The 26359-nt window shown below is 37.1% G+C and overlaps 1 protein-coding gene across 2 annotated transcripts in view; it reads left to right on the forward strand.

The window, feature by feature from the left end:
- Window positions 1–26359, forward strand: part of FHIT (fragile histidine triad diadenosine triphosphatase) — a 537196-nt gene that overhangs the window by 130236 nt on the left and 380601 nt on the right. For both annotated transcript variants that reach the window (XM_065075569.1, XM_065075571.1), the window contains one exon: window positions 6570–6691. In XM_065075569.1, coding sequence (XP_064931641.1) covers window positions 6592–6691 — 100 coding nt within the window. In that variant the 5' untranslated portion in view covers window positions 6570–6591. The remainder of the gene's footprint in view (window positions 1–6569; window positions 6692–26359) is intronic.

Consider the following 26359-nt stretch of genomic DNA (forward strand, 5'->3'; position numbering starts at 1 on the left):
ACCCCAAACCAACAAACTAAAACCAAAAAACAACGAACCAAACAAACAACCTCCCCAAATCCTATTATATACAAAATTTGAGCTGTTACCTGAGCACAGAGGCAAACAATGAGCTTCTGCTGGAATTATTTTCTCGGTATGGTTAACTGCTGCATGAGTCATCCTCTAGTGAACGCAATTAGAGATGGACATTTGCTGGGTGTAGTGTGCATCTAGTGCTTTCATGTCTCTTCTAAGCCTTCATTTTTCTTAAAGTTTGAAGGATTATACAGTTCTTTTGCCCCTACAAACCTTTTCATTTGTTGTGTGTAACTTTGTACCTGTATTGTAAGAAACAAACACTTGAGCCTAATTTGTATTCTGAAATGTTTGCTATAGAAATGAATTTGACAACTACATCTACACCATTTAAAAATATTTATGCTCTGTACATGTAAATGGATGGTATAGTCCATTTCATCTCTAGCTTGATTCTGGAATGTTGATTAACTTACCAATGTTGCGATTTCTTTACAGTGTTGCTACAGAGCTGTTAATTTTCATTGAGGTGTCTGTATCCTTCTCGGTCAGCAAAGACTTGAGTGTGTGCAGGTTTTAATTGTGTTATTTTGGAAGTTGTGGGGGTTTTTTGGGGAGTGACCAGACTGGGGTTTTAGGTTTGTTTTGTTGGTGTTTTTTGTGTTTGTTTTTATTGTCTTTTTTTTAAGTAAATGCTGTAAAAGGCATGGCAATGACAGACCTGATAACTAGCAGAGAGGAAACTGAGGACAGACTTTATATTCATGTGCCTGTGTGTGCCCACAAATTAGCTTACTGTCTACAGTAGATAAGCTGTTAAATGCCTGAAAAGGAATTATTTTGGAAAAAAATGATAAAGTTTATTTTTAAAATAAATAAACAGGAGGGAAAAAGAACCCAAACAGATGAAGATCTAAACGGGTCAGCAGGAAGATGTTTTAGTAACATGTAAGGCTCTGCTTAAAATTTAACTTGCCGATACTGGCATTTAGAATGGATCTGAGTTTCCATCAGGCCTCTCTCAGGTTTCTGCTCACTATGCTGTTAATGTTAACTGGAGGGTGCTGTGCTCAGAGTTGGGTGCTGCTTGGTCCATAAGCTCCATGTAGGCACATCCCTGGGTCCGCTGGTGTAACCCAAAAGCTTCAAACAGGCAGAGAAGGGACCATTCTCATGGTGGCCACAGTCGTGCCCTGGGACAATCTGCTGTAATGTCAATACCAGCATTCCCAGGTGCAACACTGAGAGCAGAAAGGAAAAATCCTGTCCCGGAGGGGCTGGGAAAAGCTGCTGCAGTGGGGCTGCAAGGGGCAGGCGGTGGGGCTGCGACTACGCATCACACACATCGAGGTGCTCAGGTACTATGCAATATACCACAGTCTATTTTAATTTTAAGTGTAGATAATTTAGCTTGATTGACCATGCTAAGAAAATGGCAATATACTTAAGCAGTAATAATTTTGATGTTTTCCTCTCTGCTAGATTAAGCAGGGGAAGCCACATGTAGTGAATTCAAGTTCATCATAATCTGTGCATGATGTGAGAAATCGGTCCTTGTCAACACAACCAGGATTGGTTGCATGCATCATCTTTAATGGGCTTTCTGTGGGTGGTGAAAATGTAAAATAATCCACACGAGCTTTTTCCTTCAGTGCCATGCAGAGCATTAAATACTGTCCCCATGGAGAGAATCTAGGCTATGGCTGTCAAAGATACTCGAGCACCTTTTCTAGTTTTGTAATTCTTCTTGGCTTTTTCAGAACAGAAATATCCATAGCATGATTTATTTTGGCTCACCGAGAGGGTTTTTTTTTAATTAGAGGCCATTTTCTGAAACGGGAAGAACTCAAAATATGTATTTAAATCTTGTACAAGGGTGGGAGTGAAGGATGCTGAGAGATAAAGCTGCTCTAGGGATAAAGGGCTAGTAGAACAACTGAGTGATTTTTAGAACAAAATGATTTCTTTTTGTGTTTTTAAGTATTCTTTGATCAAAATGACAAATCCTGGCTGGTAGGAACAAGAATATTCATTGCTTCGTGCTCAGGTTAAATAAGTAATATTCTGAATTGCATGGTTTTCATTCTCACAAAGTGGCAGTGAAGGGAAGGAATGAGTAAAAATAACAAAGCATGAAGAGAGGGGAGGTGGCATGCAGGGCATTTCTTTATTGGATATCGCTTCCTGAACATGGTAGAGAATTGAGATGTCTTAAGCAGGAATATCACTTTCCACATAGTCAGACATTTTAGAGGGAAAAACGCCCAATATGCATTTAAGGATATAGTTTTGTAGGATAAAGGGCAATGGATATTGTAGGTTAAAAAGATGATGGAAAAATCTGAAGTTAACCATAAACATAATTTACTGGAGAGTTATTGTTCCCTTAACTATGGTGTGTGACAGAAGTTGTCTTGCTGAATTTTAAAAAAACACAAAGATTTTTTCATAAGACCTTAAAAAAAGAAATCAACTAAGCTGTATTCTTTTGCCACAAAAATTTGCAGTTTTCACAGTGAAACCAAGTACCAGAATCAGTGTGGTGAAATGAATGAACAGATGACATTAACATGGTAAAATGACAAACTTTAAAAATTAAGAATGCACCTCAAATTGTTTCAAAAACTTAACTTACATTAGCACAGGGAGATAATGATATTGTAATTGGTTTCCTTATAGATACACTTTTTAAGTTAGCAGCCCATTTTGTATTATCTTGTGTTCTCTCCTTAGAGCAGATTTGTGGCTTCCCTGGAACAGCACTTGCGTGATTGCTCAGCAAAAGCCTTGAGCTTGGCTCCCACCGGGTGGTGATCTCAACACCTTGTTGTTAAGGATGAGCAATTGTATGATAAAATAAAAGGACATTTTGGAGTACCAGCACAGTCTCAATTAAGTATCCAACGGGGAGGTGTGTGGAGGCAGAAAGCCTTGAAGAATTAGCGCTGTCAGTCCTTATGGTCGTATGGAGAAACTGCCCGTGGGACTCCAGGCTGTTGGTCTGACTGCAGAGATGACATGTAACAAGCAGGTTCTTATCTTGATGTCCTCAGGACCTGTCTTTAGGTGAACCTTATCTTCTGTTCAGAGTTCTCCCTGTATATTTGATACCAATGATTCTACAGCTTCTGCTATTTAAAAAAAAAAGCACAAGATAAATGCCCTAGTCCCCAAAATGAAATAAACTATGAGAATGGAGACCTGTATTCAGATTTCCTCTCAAAAATACATTAAGTATAGGAGAAGTATTTATATAAGCTCAGCAAATGCTCCTTCTTGAAATTTTACAAAACTGTAGTAATGTTTGAAAATCTATCAACATTTTTCTTAATTGTAGCACTCCTATTTTTCAGATTGTAAGGAAGAATGCCAGTGTAATTTTGTTGTTTTTTTTCTAGTAAGGGTTATACAGGTTTGAGATATGTTGTGGCTATAAAATTGCTATGTTAGCCTTTAACACTGTATTCCCACCTACAATGGCAGGAACACAGCTTGAAGGAAATTTAATTAGGAAAATGAGGCAGACGAAATAGGCACTGTAATGTATATGTGCAATATGAAGAAGAGTAAATACACTTTTCATCTGAATAGTCAGAATAGAAACTGTGTTAAACTGGGCTGAAATTTTCTTTGATCAGAAATGGATTTCTTTCATTTTCTAAGATTACTATGTAATTGTCCTCCTTATTACTGGGATTAGAAAGACTACTATCATTAAAGAACAAATTTCACCAACTATATTTAGTTTCTGTTTTAGCTGGCAATGACCTCCTCATTATATAAAAAACAGGAATCCCTGGAGGAACAGACTTAGTGAGGTGATTCCAATCAGGTGGTAAACCTTGTGCACGCACTATTTGCATCTGGTGACCTGCACGCACCTGTGCTCTATTGATTCCTGCTTGTTTACAGGCCATTCAAGCAGTAAGCAGGTAGAATTCAGATAACTGTAAACTTGCTTTGCTGGTAGCAGTTTCCTGCCTCGCTGCGCTCTGGAATATTCCAGCCTCGCTGCAGCGTGTTGCTGCGCAGCCACAGATTTTTTCTGTTGTACCCATTACTCATTTCCCTAATGTATTTCTTAGCATTTGTATTAGTTCTGAGCACAGACGATCATGCTTTACAGAAAAATGCGGAAGATCACTAGGGCAGAAAACAGCTTAAGTAATATAAAATAGATGATGAATAATTGTTTAAGAAAAAAATTCCCATAATCCCCTTTCAGAACTGGGGAGAGTAGCACTGGGAAGTCTGCAGTGTTACCTAGTGCAACCAATAGAACTGACACGCTTGTTCAAAATACACACGCTATATTTATTTAGTCAGAATCAAGAGACTGAAATACATTATTCAGGTATGTTGTTGTATAGTAAGCAAATACAAAAGGTTTTAATACATACATTAATTCTATGCATAAGATTAAAAATGTTCTAATAATTCTGGGTTAACCCAGTTGGGCTGTACCCTGATCCTTCAAACTATTGCTTAGGGAGATGTGAGGCCAGTGCTTTAGATTCACTGATCCTTCCTGGACTTTAACAAGATGACAGTGAAATAACTAATGATGCATGTGGTAGGTTTATTATGAATACATGGTATAATTAACCTAAATTCTGCGGTTCACAGAATCTATGTTGGTTTTGTGTTTAAGTCTGTTCTGTGTCTCTGGACAGTGCGATCAGTTATCAGTAGCCTGGAAAACACAGTAAGAAATTAGCAGTAGTGCTTTTTTGTCTGTAGTACTGCTGGATGCAACGGCTGCTGTGGTGGTACGTTTGTTTTTCCAAATACTGGAGATACTAGCTTACGGTTTCATCACTGGATGGTAGTACTGGCTATTTAATGTGTTTCCTTTATCAGCAACATGTCCTTCATTGTGAAGACAATCATGTCTCTTTATCCTATCATACAAAAACATTCTTGCCTGTTTTAATGAGAATGAGAAACCCCCAGAGGGGTGTTGCTGATGGACTGCTTAAGAGAAATGAGGAAGATTGGTTCAAGTTCCTAATAATTACTTTTTTCCAGACATCAGCACAAGATAGCAGGTGTTTCCTCTGGTAAGCAATTCTAGGAGCTAAAGAGACTTGATTTTTTTGTGCTGTCAAGTTTCAGTATTAATATACGGTAAGGGACACATCTTCTTAGGCACTTAATCTTCTGTTGACTTTATGGGAAAAGAAGTAATTACAGAGCTCTTTCAGATCTTTGAAACAGGGATGGTTAACGTCTCCACTCTTTTGTGGTCTGCTCAAGCATATCCTTTAATCAGTGTTTTTCAGAAATAAAATAAGACATGGTGCCATCTTAGACAATGTTTTTTAGTTGAACGTGTATTCATCTGACTGGTTACTATACCTTATACTACGTTTTTCTGGTATAAAACCTGATTAGATGCATCTGCTCTCCTTATTCTAATTTAGTTAAGTTCTTTTGTGGAATCAGATTGCTGAAAAAGTCAGAACATTCTTCCAAAGAAGAAGCACTTCTCAAAGACACTTTCAAAGTGTGTGCACTTAGGGAGGGTTGTTATATGTACTTTTTGTTGGAGCACATAAAAGGAGTCAAACCTTAAACTGGCATAAATCTTTTAGATTAAGAACCATGATTCGGTTCTGCTTGCAGGAAAAGCAGAAAAAGACCCTACATGACTTGAACAGTATCTTTCCCCATCTGAAGCAGCTTATAAAACTGAATTTTCTGATTTGTTACTTGGTTCAAGCAAGGTAATGTTAATGTAATGCTTTCGATGTGTCTGAAGTATTGTGTCGCATGGAATTCTTCCTTACTTCTTATTTTACCCTGCAGCACCTTGGATATTTCTGATTGAATTAAATACTTCAAATACTCTAGGGCTTAAAGAACTAAAATAGACCAGTTAGGATTGTGCCTTAGTTATTTAAGCAGGATTTTCATCCTCACCAGGAAGAGAGAAATTTTAGTGATTGAATGTGGAAATCTTTGGCCTTCTTTGCATAATAGAAAATGGTGCGCACAACTTGTGATCATCTTCACATTTCAGTTGCTCAAACTAGAAAGCATGGATGGAAAATTACTAAATGTGCTTTCCTTAATTTGTCAGTATTTCTTCAATTGAGATATTTAGTGGAGACATTGATTTAGAAAATGGGGTGGGTTTTTTCTTCCCCCTAAGTTCTGCGTGCATTGATTTGCATCATGGCAAAGGGCATATGAAATACTATGCATGCATCTCCTCGCATACATGACTTAAATGTATACAGTGCAGAATAACTGAAAATGGGAAGGGGAAATTACTTTATTTGCCTAGAATTTTGTAGCCCTACCAATATGATGAGAAAAGGGTTGAAGAAGTTAGATGTAAAATTTTTGTTTTGGAAATAAGCCCTTTTCCACCAGCCCTTCAAAGAAGTGATGCTTTCAGAAAAACCTCACCAACCTTTCCAGTGCCTTGGTGAGCACGGGAGGCACTTTCTTTCAGAAGCTGCCTAGACAATTTGGTTGTCTTATTCCTGTTGTTTGGAAAGGAAATTTTAATTTTCTTTAATTTTCTTAACTATTGTTTCTTTCAGACCCTGAAGATTGGCATTTATCATGCTGAGATTTGGGCAGCACCTCATCAAGCCGTCTGTGGTCTTCCTGAAGACGGAGCTCTCCTTCGCCCTCGTGAACCGCAAGCCGGTGGTCCCAGGCCGTATCCTTTCGAGCAGCATCTTGGTGATGGGCACCCACGCTCGTGGGAAAAGCCCGAGGAGCTCGGGGCACTTCAAAGGCCAGGTAGGATGCTACGGGGTTTATTCTGAAATCAGGCAGGGGAACGTAATACGCTTGATCAGTGTTGCAGAACTGCCGAAAACAGTTGCTTAGCAACTGTGACCTTAGAGGTGAATTTCTATTGACCTTTTCGCCACAGAGGATGTATAAACAGCCAGGTGCTACTAAAAGCATTTTAAAGTGTATCTGAGGTGGTACTGTTTAAATTTCATATTATGCTAAATAACACATCCTGCTTCCCTTTTAATAATGTCACTTATTTTTAGATGTGGTAACTTCTTTATGGAGGATTTTCAACTTCTCCTAGCTACATGTACACAATTTATTAAATGACAGCAGAGTCCTGTATGAAGGCTCTTATTTTTTTGGGCAGATTGTTTCAATTAATTTAGGTAGGCATGGATTAAATAAACCATCTGTATAGTGTACACATTTCCTGAGGAAAAAAAGGAGCCTCATGTCTTAAGTAAAATTCTCAGTTTAGAAGCTGTTTAGGAACTTGATTCTGCAGGATGCTAAATATACCTATTTGGTGTATTTTGTAGTGTGGCATGTTATTTTCCAGTCGAAACTCTGCTACTGTGTAACTTGTGCTGATTTCGGTGGTGTCAGGTGGAACTTTTCAGAAATACTCAAGACTGGTCATTTCCATAGAGGTCCATGGTGAAATTGTAATAGGAACTCAGGCAATGCTTGTATGTACTTTGGCAAAAGAAGAAAGTCAGCTGGAGTTTGTGGAAAACTTTCTTGTTCTTCTGTAGTTTTATGTTGTTTCTTTCATAATTTAATGTAATTTAAAGTTAAGTAACCTTTAATATAGTATTTAAACCCATAAATGTGTCTCTTCTGAAGTATGGAACCTTCCTCTCTTCCTGTCACTTCGGTAGGTTATCACTGTTCAATGTAGAACTCGTCTCTATGCCCGCTTTGAATGGTGTCTGTTTGTACCAGAAATCAGATCATTTGGTTATAAATGCATGGCAAAGCTGCATAGACTTTATGGAAACTTTACAAATGTTACTATCTCACCAATATGTTCTAACAAATGAAATGAACAGTTCTTCTCAACTTCCAGTTTCTGAAGTATCTGTTATAAATCAGTGAGATTTACAAACCTGTTGGCAAAACAAAAACCAAGCAAACAAACCCCAACAACAAAACACCATACCAAGACAAACCACAACCCAAAAAACCAAAACCCAACCAACCAAACAAAAACCCCTCTGTTTTTTCAACACTCCCTAAAGATACTATCACCTCAGTCCATGTGAGATGCAGAGCCTGTAAATGCATGAGTGGTTTGTTGGTATATGCATTCTCCAGATCAGAGAGTAAATAAAATCTTATTGTATTGTGTGGAAGTTTTAAAAACAATAGTTAATGACTTTTTTTCAATTAATCGGTGAACAATTGCATCTGTTGTTAAAAGTAAAACCTTGTTTCAGATGAAAGATACTTGTTTTTAAGTTCTGTGAGCACCTAGTAATGACAATTTAAGCAGCCTATAAAACTTAATTATTACAAGCTTCTTTCCTTCTTAAATAATTAAAGATTTTAAACTCTAGGTTATAGTTATTGCTGTCTGTTTGGGAAATACATTTATTTGCTCAAGTTTAGCTTTGTTATCCCATAATGAGTATTGCAGCATATTTTATACTGTCACATTGTTTTAATAGCTCGTGTGTTGTAATCTATAATGTAGTCTTTGTTTCTTCATTGAATAAGTGTTCAGGTAATAAAAACCCAACCCTTGCCTTTTCTCATTACAAGAAGAAAAGATTAGAAAAGATCTTGATGCAAAAGCTAGAATACAGTAGGTAAAATAGAGCAATTTGCAGTTGTAAGCCCTTAAAACGTCTCTATAATGCAGCATTCATCTTGAGACCTGGCAGTAACAAGTGTATTTTCTTTGTTTTATTGCAATAATTGTATCTGCCTTGTCTTTGGCACACTTGTGACATTCCTTTTCATTTTTTTTTTTCAGTAGAAAATAAAATATTAATGTGTGTGAATTAGAGAGACAAAGGAAATCAGTTTGAAAGCCAGCTCACTCCAGGTGGTGGCTTTAATTAACTGGTAGGGTTGAAATTCCATCCTGAAACAGAACGTTGGATTGGAGTTGTGAATTTGCTGTAATATTTTGAAAATTAAGATATACTCTGGAAAAAAAAAAAAATCATTCAAAATGGTCTCGTGGAGTTCAGCGTTCACAATCTGAGCAATGCCAAAGCACGCTTGTTCTGTTAACACGTTACAAGGTTTTATTTCTTTCCAGCCGCCAATCTTGTGAATTCAGTTTGACACTTGGAAGTCAAACTGTGCTAATAGCAACCAAGAGAAGGAATAGCAAAAATGTAGTATTCGTGGTGAGGAAAGAGTTCCCTGTTCCTGGGGAAAGCTGCCTCGGTTGCCCCAGCATCAGACTCGTGTCTGTTGGGTGCACCCAGTGTTCATTAACTTGGGAACCTGTTTGTTATGGGATCCCTTTGAGGGAAGGTGTGATTATTGCAGATGCTTGAATAGGAGGTAACTGGGATCTTACTGCTGAGTAAGGGATGTCTGGCATTCAGCTGCAGTCTGTAACCGGCAGGTCAGGGAGGTTGTCCTCGCCTTCTATTCTGCCGTTTGTGAGGCCACATCTGGAGTGCTGCATCCAATTATGGGCTCCCCAGCTTAAGAATGATAAGGAATTACTTGAGGCAGTCCAGTGGCAGGCTAAGAAGATGATGAGGGGCCTAGAGCACCCTTCTTTTGAGGAGAGACTGAGAGAGCTGGGTCTGTTCAGCCTGGAGAAGAGAAGCTGAGAGGGCATCTCTTCAGTGTTTATAAATATCTCTAGGATGGGTGTCAAGAGGATGGACTAGACTTTTGTCAGTGGTGCCCAACGACAGGATGAGGGACAACAGGCACAGACTGAAATTGTAGGAGTTTGTGGCTCCCTTGAAAAACCATGCAGTTGTTTTAAAGGTGGCTGGAATAGTGCAGGGATATGTCTGTAGTCAGTAAACACCTTGTTTCTGGCACAGAAAAGGCACAAGACGAACTGAATCGGTTCATGTGACCAGCATGAGCTGAGTTTCTACTCGTCTTCTTAAATTATTTCATTCAGAGCCTGGCTGCTTCCATAGTTCAGAGCAGAACTGTAGTGTCTTTTTCAAGAAAAATCATCTGCTCCTTGACAGGGATTTTTTGCTCTTTAATATGGTAATAAATACTTTGTGAGTGACCTACCATTTTATTGGAGTTTTCCCAGCCATACGCCATAGCTTTACGTGGTTTTGCTCTCATCTTCAAAAAATAACTCGTTTTTTCATCACTGCCTTTCTCATTCCATTGTATGGGGTACTTGCTTTCATCTTGTGTTAAACATGAAGAATGAATCTGAACATTAGTAGAATGCATTTGGGGACTAGGACTTTTATTATAAGTAAAATTATTCATTTGTTATGTCCAATTTTTTTTTAGCAGACAAGGTATTGATCTTTAGATTTGTGTTCGGGATGCCAGAAGAAGAACTAGCACAAAAGGAACACAGCAACAGTTGTAAATTGATTGAATGCAATATGTAATGACAAACATCAGATCTATGGCAATACTATATTATGCAAAGCATTTTTCAGCAGTTTATTGAGTTGGTTATTAAAAAGAACAGGCTTTCCAGCTGGGAACAATGACCTGACAGTTTTCATGACAGAGCAACTTAATAGAAATTTCTGGGGGACAGTGTGGCTCCTTCAATAAGTGCGTATGCACGTGTGTGTGTAATAAATTAGAATAAACACTTTAACAATTAGTTTTCATCTGGATTTGGTTATGAAAACATTTTTTCATTTAAAAAAAGAGAAAAAAATAGAAAAATAAAGAAGATACTGTTCAACTGCTATATAGTGAATTTTGCTGGACTATTTGGTATTGCTATTTCCATAGAGATCTAGTGGTTTTCACCAGAAAATATTCTGGTTGCAGGGAATAGGCCATATATAAAAACCCGAAGCATGTGACATTTCTGGCAGCTTCATTGCTGTATGAACTTAATGGTCATTATTTGTTGCCGAGACAATGTGCTGCACTGTGAGTTACTACAGCTTGTTCCTTTTATTAATGAGCAGAGAAAACATTAGCTGAACCAGATGCTCTTTCAAAGAAGTGATAACACCCGAAGCTGCAGTGTAATTGTTCTGGGTCTGTTGCACGGGTGGGATGGGATCCAGGGTCACGCAATGTAAGAACAGCATCTGCTTTCCTGGACGATTTGTCTGTGAGCATCCCTGTCAGAATTGCTCTATCACTTGAGTCTGACATATTCTGTATTACCACAAATGATCGCTGCTTTTCTTACAGGATTTGCAGTCGGAAAGAAATAATCCTTTTGATTAATATTATTTGTTTTTGTATTTTAAAAGTAATTTATAGTTGAGTTACAGTCATGACAGAATTTAATTGAAGACAGCACACCGGCTCTGGGAAGAACAGCAGTGTTCTCTCACAAGTTTGGTTGATAACCATGGTGTTTGGCATGTATGTGAAATTTTAATTCTTCGTAAAGTTACAGAGCTGCTGTTTATGGTGATCTAGTTAGTTTGTACATTGCACATTTATCACATCTGTATGGATTCCACATAATTATGAATTTTATGGGTTTTAGCCTAAACAAGTGTTAATATGTGCCATAAAACTAAGATTTAGAAAATCAAATTCAGTTATATTGCAGAATATGTAAATTTGTATTTACATATTGCAATAACTGCACTGTTAGAGCTACACATTATGCATATCAAACCCCGTGGGAAAGTACTTTTTAGTGCTTGTTAGAGAAGCTTTGTCTGCATTACTATTATTACTCTGCTCTAGCACAGTGCTAGGGAGCAGTCACGGTCCTTTTAGCTCTTTAGCAAAGAGCTAGAAATAAGGAGTTGTGGTAAAGACTTTGTAACCTAAATGTGATCCTGGAGATAGCAAGTGGATCATATGGAGCCAGAAAATGTTGTTTGGTACAATGAGGAGTGAACTACTTGTATGAATTACTCAAGATGTCTAGGAACTCTAGAAGAAGAGAGTACTAGGAAGAGGATCAGCCTTTGCTGGTGTAGAAGAGAAATCCTGAATGGGAAGAACAGATATAAATGATGGCTCTTGTATGAAAATGAGGGGTAGGTATAGAGTTTGTTTCTTCAGCAGGAATGCAGAACAGATTCAGACTTGCTTTCTGTATTGTTGGTATTAGGTAAATTCTTTCTGAGATATTATACCGAAGCTGTTGAGCATTAGTGGAAAGTCTCAAGATTTTATTTCGTCAGATCCCAAATAGAGCTGTTCAACGACTCTTCCTTACAGAGAAATCCTGATCCCTCATGTATGACTTATTAATGCTGTAATGTTTACTTGCATAAATGAGAGAAAGAATAAATGTTCCTGTGCTTAATAATTTTTAGCTAAATTAAACTGTTGTACAGAGGATAAGGAGTGGGACTGCACCCTTGGCAGCAGCAAGCAGTAGATCAGCTTCACTGTGTTCTCAATCTGCCATCTGGGAGAAGGTCCTCAAACAGCCCAAGGAATGACTGATCTGCCCTGCTCTGTGTATGCAAACTGCTGCAATTTAGTGGTGATAGAGAGGCCAGTTAATTATTGCAGGGCTGGAGTCATTTTGTTTGCAGCCTACAAACAAAGGGATGGTGTTTGACTTGCATTAAGAAGTGCTGTTCTGAAGAGAATAGATTCAGGGCTCTGTGCACAAAAGCTTGCCTGTCCATCTTATTTGTGGGGATGGAGTTCGACTGTATAACTTGGTCTGATAAAAATTATTTCTCTCCCTTCAAATCTTGTCTTGCTTGTAAGGTGCTCACTGTTGAAGAAGAATGTACTTCAGAAGGATTTACTTATTCTGTTTGCGTTGTTATAGTTGCATTAATATAACGGTGTTGATGAAAATCCCATTCTAAATGCTTTGTGCCAGTATTTTAAATAGAAAAGAAAAAAGGAAAGTAATGAAATCAAAGGTACTTCTTGCTGATTTGCAAATGGAGTAAGCTAAAGACTAAATTACTCATTCAGCAGATTAGTGATAAGACTTTCTTAGATTGTGGCACAACCTACATTGGAAGAGGTATTAAAAAAGCCCTATTAAGGCCCTGTCTGGGAGAGGCAGCAGCTCTGAGGTTGGAGCCTGGTGCATGTTACCAAATACCTGAGTAAAACCCAAACTCAACAGCCACAAATGCACAATAGAGAGCACATACATAGGACATGTTTGCTGCCATTGTAATTTTGCCACTACAGAAAATTTAAGTACCTGCATCAAGAGCAGGTAGCCACGTGCTTTGCATTCAATTACCACGACCTTTATAAAATAAAGGAATATAAAGATTTTTTTTTTTTTTTCCCTCCTTAGCACATAACTTGATTTAAATTCAGCTTTTAAAATTCTTTTAAGTAGTTTCTGGCTAATGGAGGAGGTGACAGTTACAAGCCGTTCCTGTTACAGTTTGTGCATGTCTAGGACCTTTTGTCCTCAACACGGCCATCATAATATGATCTGCAGCACACACACAGTTAACTGAGCCTGGGCAAGGTATTGCATGGCTTGCTCTTATGGCAGAATATAATTAAAAGAGATGATTAGAATACATGGTTATTCATAATAGATGTCACACAATTACCATAAGTAATGCAATACATGCAAAATCTCCATTTGCAATGAGAATAGATTTACTGGAAAGTCAATTGTAAGTTTCATTTATTGCTTATTGTTTCTAGCATATTGGAATATTTTGTGCTATTCCGTGTAATACAACTATGTATTTTCTTCAAGTACTTATTTTTGAGAGGCATCTGACATGAATTTCCTGTTGCAAATAGTAAGTGCAGATCTAGTGGTACACTGTTAAACTGCCGTCTCTTCTGTTTGCTGTGCAGAGCCTCATATATAGTATTTTTCTGTTGAAACACGCATTAGTTTTCCTTAGTGTGCCATAATTGTAATGCAAAGAAGATATTTCATAATTTCAGAGGTAATCATCTTGTGCTCCTTATATTTAAAGGACCCCCGTCATGGTTTAACTCCAGTCAACAACTGAGCACCACACAGCCACTTACTCACTTTGCACCAGTGGGATGGGGAAGAGAATTGGAAGGGTGAAGGTGAGGAAAATTTGTGGATTGAGATAAAGACACTTTAATGGGTAAAGCAAAAGCTGTGTGTGCAAGGAAAGCAAAATGAAAAATGTATTAACTAATTCCCATTGTCAGGCAGGTGTTGAGCTGTCTCCAGGAATGCAGGGTTCCATCGCATGCAATGGTTAATTGGGAAAACAAATGCCATCACTTCAAACACATCTGCCCCCATTTCCTCTTCCCCCAGCTTTATATACTGAACATGACATCATATGGGGTGAGATGTCCCTTTGGTCAGCTGTCCCGGCTGTGTCCCTTCCCAAATCCTTGTGCACCCCCAGCCCACTCGTTGGTAGGATGATGTGAGAATTGGAAAAGGCTTTGGTGCTGTGTAAGTGATGTTCAGCCATAACTAAAACATCGAGTTATCAACACTCTTTTCAGCACAAATCCAAAACGCAGCCCTAAACAAGCTACTAGGAAGAAAATTAACACCATCCCAGACAAAACAAGTACAACCTCCAACAGTGAAGAAGGGAAAGGAGGACATGCTGTGTACATAATAAATAAGAAGAAATGCTCTCTAAACATGCAGAAATGAAGGAACAGTGCGCTGTAGTGTGTCATCCTAGTACCTTCTCCAAGGCATGAAGAGTAATAAATAATGCCGTAGCCTAATCTCTTCAGACTACCTGCTGTAGATGTCAGCCCTTTGAGGGTAAATCAAATTTGTTGTATTCCTCCTGTGAATGCAGACACAGAGGTCTGAATGGAGTCCAGTCACTACTATGGCTTTCTTCAAAATCAACTTGAAACTGTTTGCAAAATGGGTATTTTAACACAGTTCCTTTACTCTGAAAGCACAACTAGACTTCTGGATACTTGTGCAAAATAACTGAGTTTTGAGTTGCAAGGCCCCAGCTCTTTTGGGCTTCACCTTTGCTGGCACCTGTTGTTTTCTAGGCAGGACAAAGTCCTTCCCTCCCTCTTTTCCCCCTCTCCACCCCTGTAGCACAGTTTACTCATGCCCGGTGCTGTGCTTTCCTCCTCTGCCTGCTTGGGAAAGCAGCTCATATGGTCTCTCCCACTTTGCTGTGTGCCCAAAGCTGCTGTTTTGTTCCTTCATTTGTTTAGGAAACGCTTTCTTCTGTGCATTTGCACTGGCAGGTGAGGCTGTCGCAGGCAGGGATTCCAAGTGGCCCTGTGATTGCTCTGCAGAGCTTCAGCTGAGGGTCAGCACCTTCTCTGAGCAAGGTAATTGGGTAAATTATATTTCAGTTAATTGTCTCATGTAAAGTTAGATATCAACATAGCAGACAATCGAGGCTTTGTTGTGAAATGAGGCTACAGTAGGAAACAGAGTGCATAATTCATTCATACAGATGTATTTCACTTTATTACTCATACCATGTGTAGGTTTCTGAGGTTGCACAACTATGTACAGTCTGCTATTCATTTGCTAATGTATTTTACTTTTTGCTGCTACTTGTAACCTGCTGACTTGTACTGTTTCTGATCAAAACATATAAACCTCAGCACCTCTCAGAGTGAGCTCTCTTGAGCAGATGTTCATGTTGTACAATAGAAGCTGAAAATTCCCCTGCTGCATCCCCTTCCTCTTCAGTTTAACATCATCCTGCATTCAAATGACTGACCTCTCTACTAAAGCTGCCTAAGAGCAGTTGGTTTTAGTTCAGGATTTATTATCTTTATCAGGTAATGATTGGGACTGCATTGAGATGACCTCATTGCTGTGTGTTTCAGAAAATTGGAAATTGTATGCAACGAATATGAGTTTAAGTAGGTGAATTTGGAAGTTCTGCTTTTTGTGCAGTCTGGTCTGGTGAATTTCATGTTACTGAATACTTTGATATGGTACGTGTGTATATGTAGAAATGAAACTATTTATTAATTAAATTAACAAATGTTTCATTTTGTGCTTCTGTATTTCTTATCCTGTCACTCCCAGCTAGAATTTGTGTGCTTTCAAGGAAAGAATACATGACACAGATTATAGATTGATATTATGCCATAGAAATTGAGGGTGCCAGTAGAAATGCGAAGGCCCCTTCTGTGCAATGGTTGGATTGCTGTTGTGCCCACACATTCCACACAAGTTAATCCATTTTTCCCAACGTGTGTGTGTGTGTGTGATGAGGGAGAAGGCAATGATGTGCAGTGCAGCTTTAACTGTTTTCTCAGATCCTCCTCGATGTTTAACCGTCACATTGATGGTACCTGAATGAATTTAACTTGGTTCCTCAGCTAAAGTGTTGTCCGTAGGGGATTATTTTAGATTGCTTACAAGAGATCAGAGCAAAGAAGATAATCTGATTTGATGGTTGTGTTTTGTCACGATTGAAAAGGCACAGAGAGATGCTCTATTTGTCTTTTTAAATAATGAAAGTTGAATCAGGATTGTCATCTGATCTGTCAAAAGATTCAGCAGCAATAACTATCTTTCATCTCATTACTTCCCCTTCCCTTTTGAAACCTTTTAATCTTTACAAGATAAATTGTTAACTGTTGTAGATCTTAAGTGTTTGTTGTGCGCAGCAGCTGCACAACTTAAGGATACGTACTCGGTTTTAAAATCTCTTCACTGAATTGGTAAGGAGATTATATCATTCTCAGTTGTCACACATATCCTATGTCCCTTATCCCTGCCAATTTGAGGAGAAAAATAATTACTTACCTCATCCAGTAATGTTTTTAATGATGGCTAAGGTTTTTTTTAAGACATATGTTAGATTTTCAAAGCCATTGTTAAGATGATGAGTGACTCCTGTGGTAACTGTTTCCACTTGTGGCAAGGGAAAGGCAGTTTCATTAACTTCAAAAAGATGAGTATTTGTCCTTCTTTAAGCAAGATGTGTGTTCCTGTTATACTTGATGCTGCATGAGTGGGTCAGTAGTCACAGATAGTTGTCCATTTCTATGCACAAAACGTAGAAGATAGCCTAAGAGTAAGACACTCTTAAACCTATAGAATGTAGAATATTTTCCAGTTTGAATCCAGATATTTAGGAACATGTGACCTTTACAATCATGTATTTACAGTTTCTTCATTTAAAAACTGAAAATGCCAGTACGAATACTGGACAGAACAGGAAGAGAAACAATATGGAGGTACAATAATGTGTTGTGTTTTTCTTGTGAGAGACAGTGGGTGGTTGCCTGTCCTATTGTCCCATAGTACTAGAGTGCAATGAAAGTCGGCAGACTCATATAAAACTAATGTTATTCCAAATCTTCAATCTAATTTTTGTTCATTGTCAGTTGAGCTGCTGCACTCTGCAAAGACTCTGCTATCAGAGGCATAGAAATATGAATATCTGTTTAAGAAGGTCCTTTGTGACTTCCTTATTGTATTCATGACAGTCCTGCTTTGTTCAGTATAATAACAAACCAGGAAACTTTCAAAATTAGTTTTAATATAAACATATAATATATGCAACACAGTGATAAACCTTGAAAAACTGCCATTCACACGGAGTAATTGAATATCATTATCTTTAGTTACTACTACTGGACTGTCTGTATTTTGTTTAAGGGAAGCTTAAGTGTCCCGCATATACCAAAAGCAATTCAATTTGCTGGATTAGCAAAGTTTAAGATTGATTTCAGAGGCATGTATCATTTTATGATATTAATTGTTTTGTGCCTCTCAATGAAAAATGTTACCCTTGAAATGGTTTTCCTTTTTATATTGTTGAGGCTTAATTAAACTCTAAACTTGTATGCAGATTCAGCTGAAAATTAAGTTTAAAATATCTATATCCCATAAAAAAGAAAAAGGCAATTGCTACCTTATCATGCTCCTTGGAATTAGTTGTGCTGGACACATTGAGCACTAAGGATGTAACATTGTGTGCCATTGTCTTTAGAGATCTTTGGAGGCTCAGTGCCTTGAGTCTATTGTGCCCCAAACTGATGCCCACGGCCTGGCCTGTGTCACTGTGCAGCGCTTGGTAATAAGGATGTGATGGTGCATTTGACACTGACAAAAGGAAGTAGAAAAGTAATTAGTTGGTTTCACTCTGCAGATGACAGTGCAGCTCAACTTACTTTAGAATATAAAAATACCCCGAATTGTGGACATTTGGAAGTAGTTTCCAATAACTTGAAAATATTTTTTACTGAAGCCATAGAAACAGTAAGGAATAACTACCAGGCTGTTATTGCTTATTTCCCAGTTCCCTTTGATACCTTTTGGCAGCTGTGAGAGATTTAGAACAGTGAAAGAACAGGTAATCTGAAGGAAAGCATTATTTTTCCCCGGTTCTTTAGGAAGCAAGATAGCTCAGTGAAGGAAAGATAGTTAAACTCTTTAGGCCATGTAGGTCTATATGATGGCAGTTATTAACACATTTAACATGTCTGAATTGATTCTCCAAAATGTATTTGTTTGGTTATTTCAACTATATTTCTGTAAATTAGAGGTACTAAACATACACTTTGCCCTACAGAGGGTAAGCTAATACAGAGAAGGAGATTGTGATTCAAACAAAATCATTTGTTAAGAATAAGCAAGCATTAATTGCTTTTTTTTCAACTAACCTTTCAAATCTGATTTCTATCTACGAAGTCATCAAACTCAGCTTGTGAATGTGCTGGGGCAAGTTCCGGGGTGGGCAGAGGAGACGTCCTCTTCTCCTGGAGTGTTTGGCTGCTTCTCCTCCAGTTTCATACATGACTGAGTTAATTTTGATTGCTTAAAATCACATTGCCCATCAGTGGTTCAAGCTAGATAAAGAACCAAAGAACATGCCTAGTGCTTGCTGTAATCTAATGACTTTGCTTCTTTTCCCACACATAAAATAGTGAAATGAATTATGGAGAATCTGATAAAAAGCTTGGATTGGTCTGTTAATATTAGACTCAAAGAGTCATTTAGGAATCAGCCAATCTGAAGCTAAGAAGAAAGTTGCATTTTAGTAAGCCTTTTGTAAGCTGATAAACTACATTAATCTCACAAAGGTCTTGTCTCTATTGTAACTTCTGTGGATTTTAAATGTATATTTCCTTGTATCTCTCAATTTCTCTGCCTATTCTGTGTGTCATTTAGAAGATTGTGGTTGAGTGGAGATGATCAGTACGGTCACAAAGGCTATGATTTCTTAAAGTCTACTTAAATCAATACATAGCTTCTGATGGCTACTTAACGAATGTCTTAGAACCCCTTATTGCTTTTCTTTTTCTGGTCAAGGAAAATGGTTTCGATGGGAGGAAAAGGAAAAACTGTATTAATCCAAAACAAGTCTTTTATGTTACTTTCCATTAGAATTTGCTGGTAAATATTTACACTGAGAACCTGGGGCGAATATTAGGTTTTAATAAAATAGTACTCTTTTGATGCCACAGTAAAAATATGCTGCTTTCTTTTTTCTTGTGATGGTTTTGATCCACCACAGCAGGTTTCGAGTTGTGCTGAGACACTTTGAATCATTGCTTTCAAGAAGAAGAAAATATTGCTGACAACAAAATTTCTGTTTTGCTGCCTGTTTTCTTACGAAAATATTATATTCTCATCTTGTGTACAGATAGCTCAAGTCAATAATCAGTTTCCTCTATCAGTTACAGCTCTGTATTTGAGCCCTTCTTAGGATTACTAAGAAGTAACCTGTAGTAACATAGAAAATATCATAAACTTTCTTAGGCAGTGAAGAACATTACGTTGAGGTGTATCAAGTAAACTTGTCTTTACATGATAATTTGATAGAGCTGAAGAACTATTGTTTGAATTTTCAATATATTTCATTGTCGTGAATGAATATTCAAAATCATGATTTTTTTTTTTTAAATGGAGATGTATCACAGAGACTCTCAAATCTAAATGATATGTACTAGTTTCATTTGGAAGTATAATGAAGGTGTATAATGTCATTTAACTGTTTAATGAACTCTGCATAATGCAATGGAATACAAATATTTGACCTTCCTGACAGTGACTGATGGATTGAAGTTGCACAGCATGGTATCATTAGAATGTCAAATAACATCGTTATTCATGATTATCAGGAATTATTCAGGTGAAATGGCAAATGTAATGGAAAGCTATTATTTGTGTGTGGGCCGCAGATTGACTTTCCTTGTCAGTGCCAGTTTCTTGATGATACAGGGGGAAGATACTCAGATTTATTGAGCTACAAAGAATTAATGTGATAGGTTAAACAAATGTCAATAATATCAGAAGAGTATTTTCAGTAGGTCAGGTCATGTATTAAGTGTCTAAGAGCAACTACTAGTGATAATGGTTTAACTTCTATTCCACTTCTACTGCTGCTAAATATTTAAAAACATCTTTAGAATACAGGGTATTACAACATAAGAATGTATCAATAATCACAGTTTTCAGGGTGACATTTCTGATCAGTAGGAAGAAAAGATACCGTTCAGACTGTTTGCAGTAGAACTGCAGTTTCAACCTCTCTTCTCAGAAGCCTAAATGCAGACTCCAGACTTTTGTTTTAAGAGGCCATTGTTTAGAATGTAAACTGAAATCTCAACTAGATATTTTCCCTTCACTTAAATCCACAGGAAGTTGATGGCCTGGGTTATGAAATACCATATACTTTCAAACAGGCCGTCCAGATACCTAAAATTGAGTGCGTGCTTATGCAGTTTGTTGAATTACGACTTATAAAAATAAATCTGTGTTGATTTGGATAATTAAGATCCTACACCTGAGACATGAAAGACCCGTGAAAATGAATTTTACCTATCAGGCCAAAAACCTGTAAAAATGTTTTATGAAGTGCTTTCTTCTGGATCCGACTCAAGCCAAAAGATAATTTTGAGGTCCTGAGCTGCAGGTACCAACCACATTGTTCTCCATGGGAGGTGGGATGCTTAAAAAGTGGCTGAAGGATCAGTTACTATCTTCACAGTGAAAACAGAACAAAGCTGCAAATTATTTAACTGACTGCACAGAACAGCCAATTTTCTCAGAATTCCTGGAGTTTCCATAGGATTGGGGATGGGGGGTGGTGTCTGTAATGTGTATTTGCCATATAAATTGGCTTTTTTTAACACAAATTGGCTTTTTTAGTAAGAGGTGATTTATAGATAGAACAGTGGCTGCAGGGCAGAGAAAACAGTGACCAGGAAAGCTGTAGGATCGCACACTTTTATGTCATTTTTATGTTGAACCGGGGTTGTGCCTTGGCTTTGGGTTGTGCGATAGGTGTTCATAGCACAGGTTTCCCTACTCACTTCCCAGCACAATCACTTCTGTGCTTTCAAGCTTTAAAAAAAGCTGTGATGGACCATGGTAAATGGCTAAGACTGACAACCCTCCTAATTCCTATAGACACCTAGGTAAATACATGCCATCTGAAGATACCAGAACTATTGTCTTGGTAGAAGCTTTCCTGCGGTTTAACCACATACAACATGGAGTTTAGTAAGACTGGATTTTGTCTTACTTCAGTGTTGAGTTTTGCAATTTCTGTTGAGCTCTATACAGACTCACCTGAAGTCTCTTTTTTCACCTCCTTTTTTCTTTCCTATGGATATACTCAGAGTAATTTGGAGTGCTGCTTGATTTGTATATCAAACCTAAGTCACAATCCTAATGATCTAATTTACCTTCTGTCCATGACATCTAAGTCCTAGACCTAGGCTGAAGTTGGCAGCTTGGGAATTTATGTGGAAGCGTATTTTCTCTTCAGTCCCTGTACGATGTATATGTGCTTGAATGGGCTAACAGAAGGCTAGGTGATTTCCAGTATTTATTTTCAGGGTGTTAAAAACTTCTGAATCTTTGTTTGTTCCCTGCTGCTCTGGGCTTCTACCTCAGTCAACAGGTTTTCAATCTCACCAGAACTCCCACTTCACAAGTTGTCAAACGACTGCTCAAGCAGAAAATGGAAAACTTAAACATGGGGGGTGTGTGAGATTTCAAGTATATGTTATTATAATACCAGGCAGCTGAAAAGTAGCCTATTCTTGAATATTCAAAATACTTGAGACATAACTTGTTACTGATTATTCAAGTCTGGTGATGGGGAAGAGTGATGTTACTGTTGCCATAATTTTTTAAAAATTTTTCTAAAGCACTGGAATATTATTCCAAAACTTTGATGGAGTTTGCCAGTTGTTCATTCCTCCAGCAGCTGGGTGGAAAATCCTTTATGTATCCAGGAGCTGCACCTACAGCAACAGTATGGCTTTGTACAGGATGGTGACAGTGTTTAGGAGATGCTTGCAAGTTATATTCTGCATATACACAGTGTGTTGCTCCTCTGAATACAGAGAACCCTGGCTTGCAAAGCAGTTCTAAAAGAAAGAATTCCTGTGCCAGCAAACTGCAGGTCAGAGCCTGGGGCTGTGACCCTGGTCATGTATACAATATACACGAATTCCTGCGTGATTTTCAGAATCATGTTCTGTGATCTCATTGCATTTATCTTACAGAACAGAATAAAACAAACACAGAAGAGCAGTAAAGGTGGTGCTAATTTGACCTTTGTGTACTGCTGTGAATAATCCTTATTAACTGAAGTTCTTCCTGCTGATTCAAATTAGATCACTTAGAAAAACTAGCTTTGAATACGTCTTTGTAGAAGCTGATACTGTATTTATATCACAAGAATAACATTTTAAAGTTTTATGAAATCATAATAAAAAAATAAAAGACCTTATTACATATTAGTGCCTTTGGTTAAACATTTATAATTTCTTTGAAATAAAAGGAATGATGTATATCAAGACATTAACATTTCAGATATTGAACTGTCTTTTCTAAGTGAGGTTGTCCATTTGCACTAAATTTGCAAGTGAAGAGGTAGAAGGGATTTTGTGTGTGAACAACAGAAAGCACATTTATCATGTATGTATCATGATAACATTTAAATGTTATGAATTCTCTTCAGACTAGAAGAATTCCCTGCCCAATTTTAGCTAGATTTGTCAGAGCGGTGGAGTATATGTCAAATGTGAGTAGGCAGCAGAGTGGGGGAGAGATACTAATGGTGATCCAAAGTGAAGATTTTACAGATTACCTTTTATTAAGCAGTGCAGAAGTCACACTAAACTGATTCCCCAAGACATAAATTCATAGGAAAATGGTTTGAATTTGTGTGGGTTTTTTAAAAATTATTTTCACTGCTCATAAAACTCTTTGTTTATAGTACAATTAGTGATATAGAAATGAAGAAAGTGTGTTCCTATTTAAGAATAGTATTTCTTTTGAAGAATTTGAAATATTTTAATAATATGCATATAATATTGTAATCACACAAGAGCTTAAAATATACATGTATGAGAATGTAATTCATATTTTCAGATACTCCTGTGATTTATTAGGCACGTGCTTTATTTTTGAGAATCCACAACAGTAGCACAATATCATGTAATTTAGCTGATTCCATTCTCAGGTTAGTTTGTTGCTTTAGTCCAATAGGCTGTGCATATGTTATCTTGCTTGATGAGATGGGAAAAATTGGAGTGGATTAAAATGAATTTTAATGAATTATAATTACCTGTATTCATAACATATATTGAAGTAGAAATAGCTTTGTGAGCCATTAGAGTTATAGGAGCAGATCTAAATTCTGTAAAGGTGCAAAGATTTATATTTAGCTCAGACCGAATGGTAAGAGAAACTGAGTGATGACATGGAAAATAAGCATGACATTTAGGTTTAGTCTTTCATCCTTTCAAGTGCAAGTGACTTTGCTTTTCCATGGCTATACATCTTCTATAGTCTTTACTTGAAAGAAGACTAATCATGCTGAAGTGTCTGATGTTGATGTCCTTTATTTTTGCCAAGTCTCGTAACTTCTTTTCCTTTGGCTATACGTACTAAGCAAACAATAAACAAAAAGAATAGCCCTAATTTTGTGTTTACTTGCTTGCATCAAAAAAGAGTAGGATGAAAATTGCACCTCCTCAATTTTTTTGGTGGACATTATTAGTCAGGCCATGTGCTTTGTACTTCAGTTGTTAACGACTATGGAAATGAATACGCTTTAAGGTTACATATGCTTATGAGTAGGACGTGAATTTCCTACTAGAAAGTATGTTTCTCAGAAAAGTCTATTTATGGATGACATACGCATTTTAAGGTTAGAATGAAATTTGGATAATATCGTAATTAAAATTAAAAAAATCAGTTTTTAACAAGTCTATAGCTTTGATGTAAATATGGACGAAGAACACTGCTTCTGGTATTTGAATTCAATCTTTTTTCTTTGTCTTAAGGGAATGTTGGATTTCAGCAATGTAGGGCTGTGCATTGTAAGCATAAAGAAATATTAGAATGATTATGCATGTACTACTTCTCATGAAAACCTTTTTAGTCTACTTTGGGCTTTAAAACAAGTGCTGTTGTAACGGCACATGTAGTTCTTTTCCTGATGTAGTAAATTCTAAGGAAATCAATAAGAGCATAAAGACAGAATTAGTAGCTACCTCGAATGTCTCCATGCAAACGTAAAGGCTGTCTTATCTGAAAGGAGCTGATGGCTATAAAATGAAATGCATTTAAATACATGGCTAAAGATGATTAAAGTATCATACAGAACCAAAGCACTTCAGCTGTAGATATTCATTAAATTGACCATTAATAACTTGTGATATAAAGGAATATTACTGTATTCATAAATTTTGTATGCAGATTTTATTAAGCTGGCGTGTTATATGAATTGATTCCTTGACATCTTTTTGCTGTGGCTGTATAGATAATTGTGTCTCATATGAGTTTTCTATAATCTGGAAATTCTGGTTGGCTGTTTCTAGCTAGGAATTAGAGTTTTGTTCTGTATGACAGTTCTTTCAACTACTTGCCAATCAAAAAACATAACTATAGTGTTGTGTTTGGAATGGCCATAGTGTTATGTCAGCTATTGTGTCACCAGCTCCTTTTTTCCAAGGCTTCTAACTTGGACATAAAAACACCCTCAGACCCGACAATTACCATTACAATTATTTTAACCTGCTTAATTAATCTTTCTTACCTTCACTCTCTCATTGAACTACGGATTCCGTTCTGTACATAATATTTACTAATTAAAATGTAAACTCGTCAGGCCCTTAATGAGGAAAATTTATCAGTAAACCCTTAGCACTTAAGTTGAGAAGTTTTAGGGAACAGCATGAGAAAACAAGTAAAAATGTACAGGGATTCATTACTTAAATAAACTATTTGACAATAGAATATGAATGTAGCTAAAAAACTTGAGAAATCTTGCCTTTCTATTTGTCACTGGTGTAATTTGACTATGGGGAATGTAACAAATGGATGCAGTGGAGGTTCTATGACTTCTTACACAAATGCTCTGTGCTTCTTACTGTTGCCAGGTATCCATATCATACAATTTTCAGTGGTAAACACTGGAAAGTCAAGGCAGTTTGAGAGACAAGAGGTAGAGGGTTTTAAGTTGGCAATCTATAGCTTAGGGATCTTTGATCCAAAGAAAGTGGAAGTATGAAAGCAAGTCCTCAGTCTCAGATGCAGTTATCTATGTGCTTAGGTGATAGCTTTGTTTTCAGGTGCCTAATGAAGAACTTTTGAGAACTGCTCAATATTATGTTGTATAGTGTATGAGGAAACTTTGAGATGACCTTCTCTTAAGGACCTGCATTTTTTGTTTACTACTTTTTTGGAAAAGAATTCCAAGTTTTAGAGCCATGCAACTTTTCAAAATTCCGCTGGCCTATAACAGACCTCAATATTTCCCATGGAAAAAAATCTCCCTTGTCTCCTCTATTCATTTTTAATCTACACAAGGTGCTAGATGCTGGAGTCTTTTTTGAGTCTAATCCTAATGTCTTTATTTGATCAGTCCTTGCATTAAAAAAAAAATAAAAATAGTAGTATTATTTGAATGAAGTAATTACTATGCAAACCTTTCTTTTCAGGCAACCATTTGTATAATAGAAATGTAGCTGATGCTTTTGCAAATAAGAGTGCAAGAGGTTTACTCTCTAAAGAATTAAGGCTTAATTGTCCTAAAAATATGCTTTAAAAAAGGAACTATAATAAGGATATCTGCGCTTGTAACTGCTTGATTTTTTTACTGGCAAAAAGGTACTTTCTGGTATTTCTTTGGTTCATATCTGTGGTAGAGTTGTTTGTATAAAAATATAGTCCTGTGATCTTAACCATGACTCAATGTGTGTCCAGATAGGTCCTTTTGTGGTAACAGTAAATGCATTTTCAGCAAGCTAATGATTCACATACTTCTTACAAAAAAGTCTGGTTATTTAAGAAGCCGGAGTGGAACAAGTAATGGATAATAAAGCATCTGAAAATGCATATTCTATGCCAGCTTATTACTAATGTTGTCATCGGATGTGTTTTTCTTTTGGTGGGAGATCTTGTGTTTTGATACGATATAAGCTGAAAATTACAAACCATTTGCTATCCATTAACAAGAAAACATCTTGTTTTTTTTTCAAAGTGAATTACTTAGATTACTAAGCAAAAGAACACTACTGAATGTAATATATTATACAGTGATTTATCTAT

The sequence above is a fragment of the Columba livia genome, chromosome 10 (genome assembly GCF_036013475.1).
Source record: "Columba livia isolate bColLiv1 breed racing homer chromosome 10, bColLiv1.pat.W.v2, whole genome shotgun sequence".
NCBI lineage: Eukaryota > Metazoa > Chordata > Aves > Columbiformes > Columbidae > Columba > Columba livia.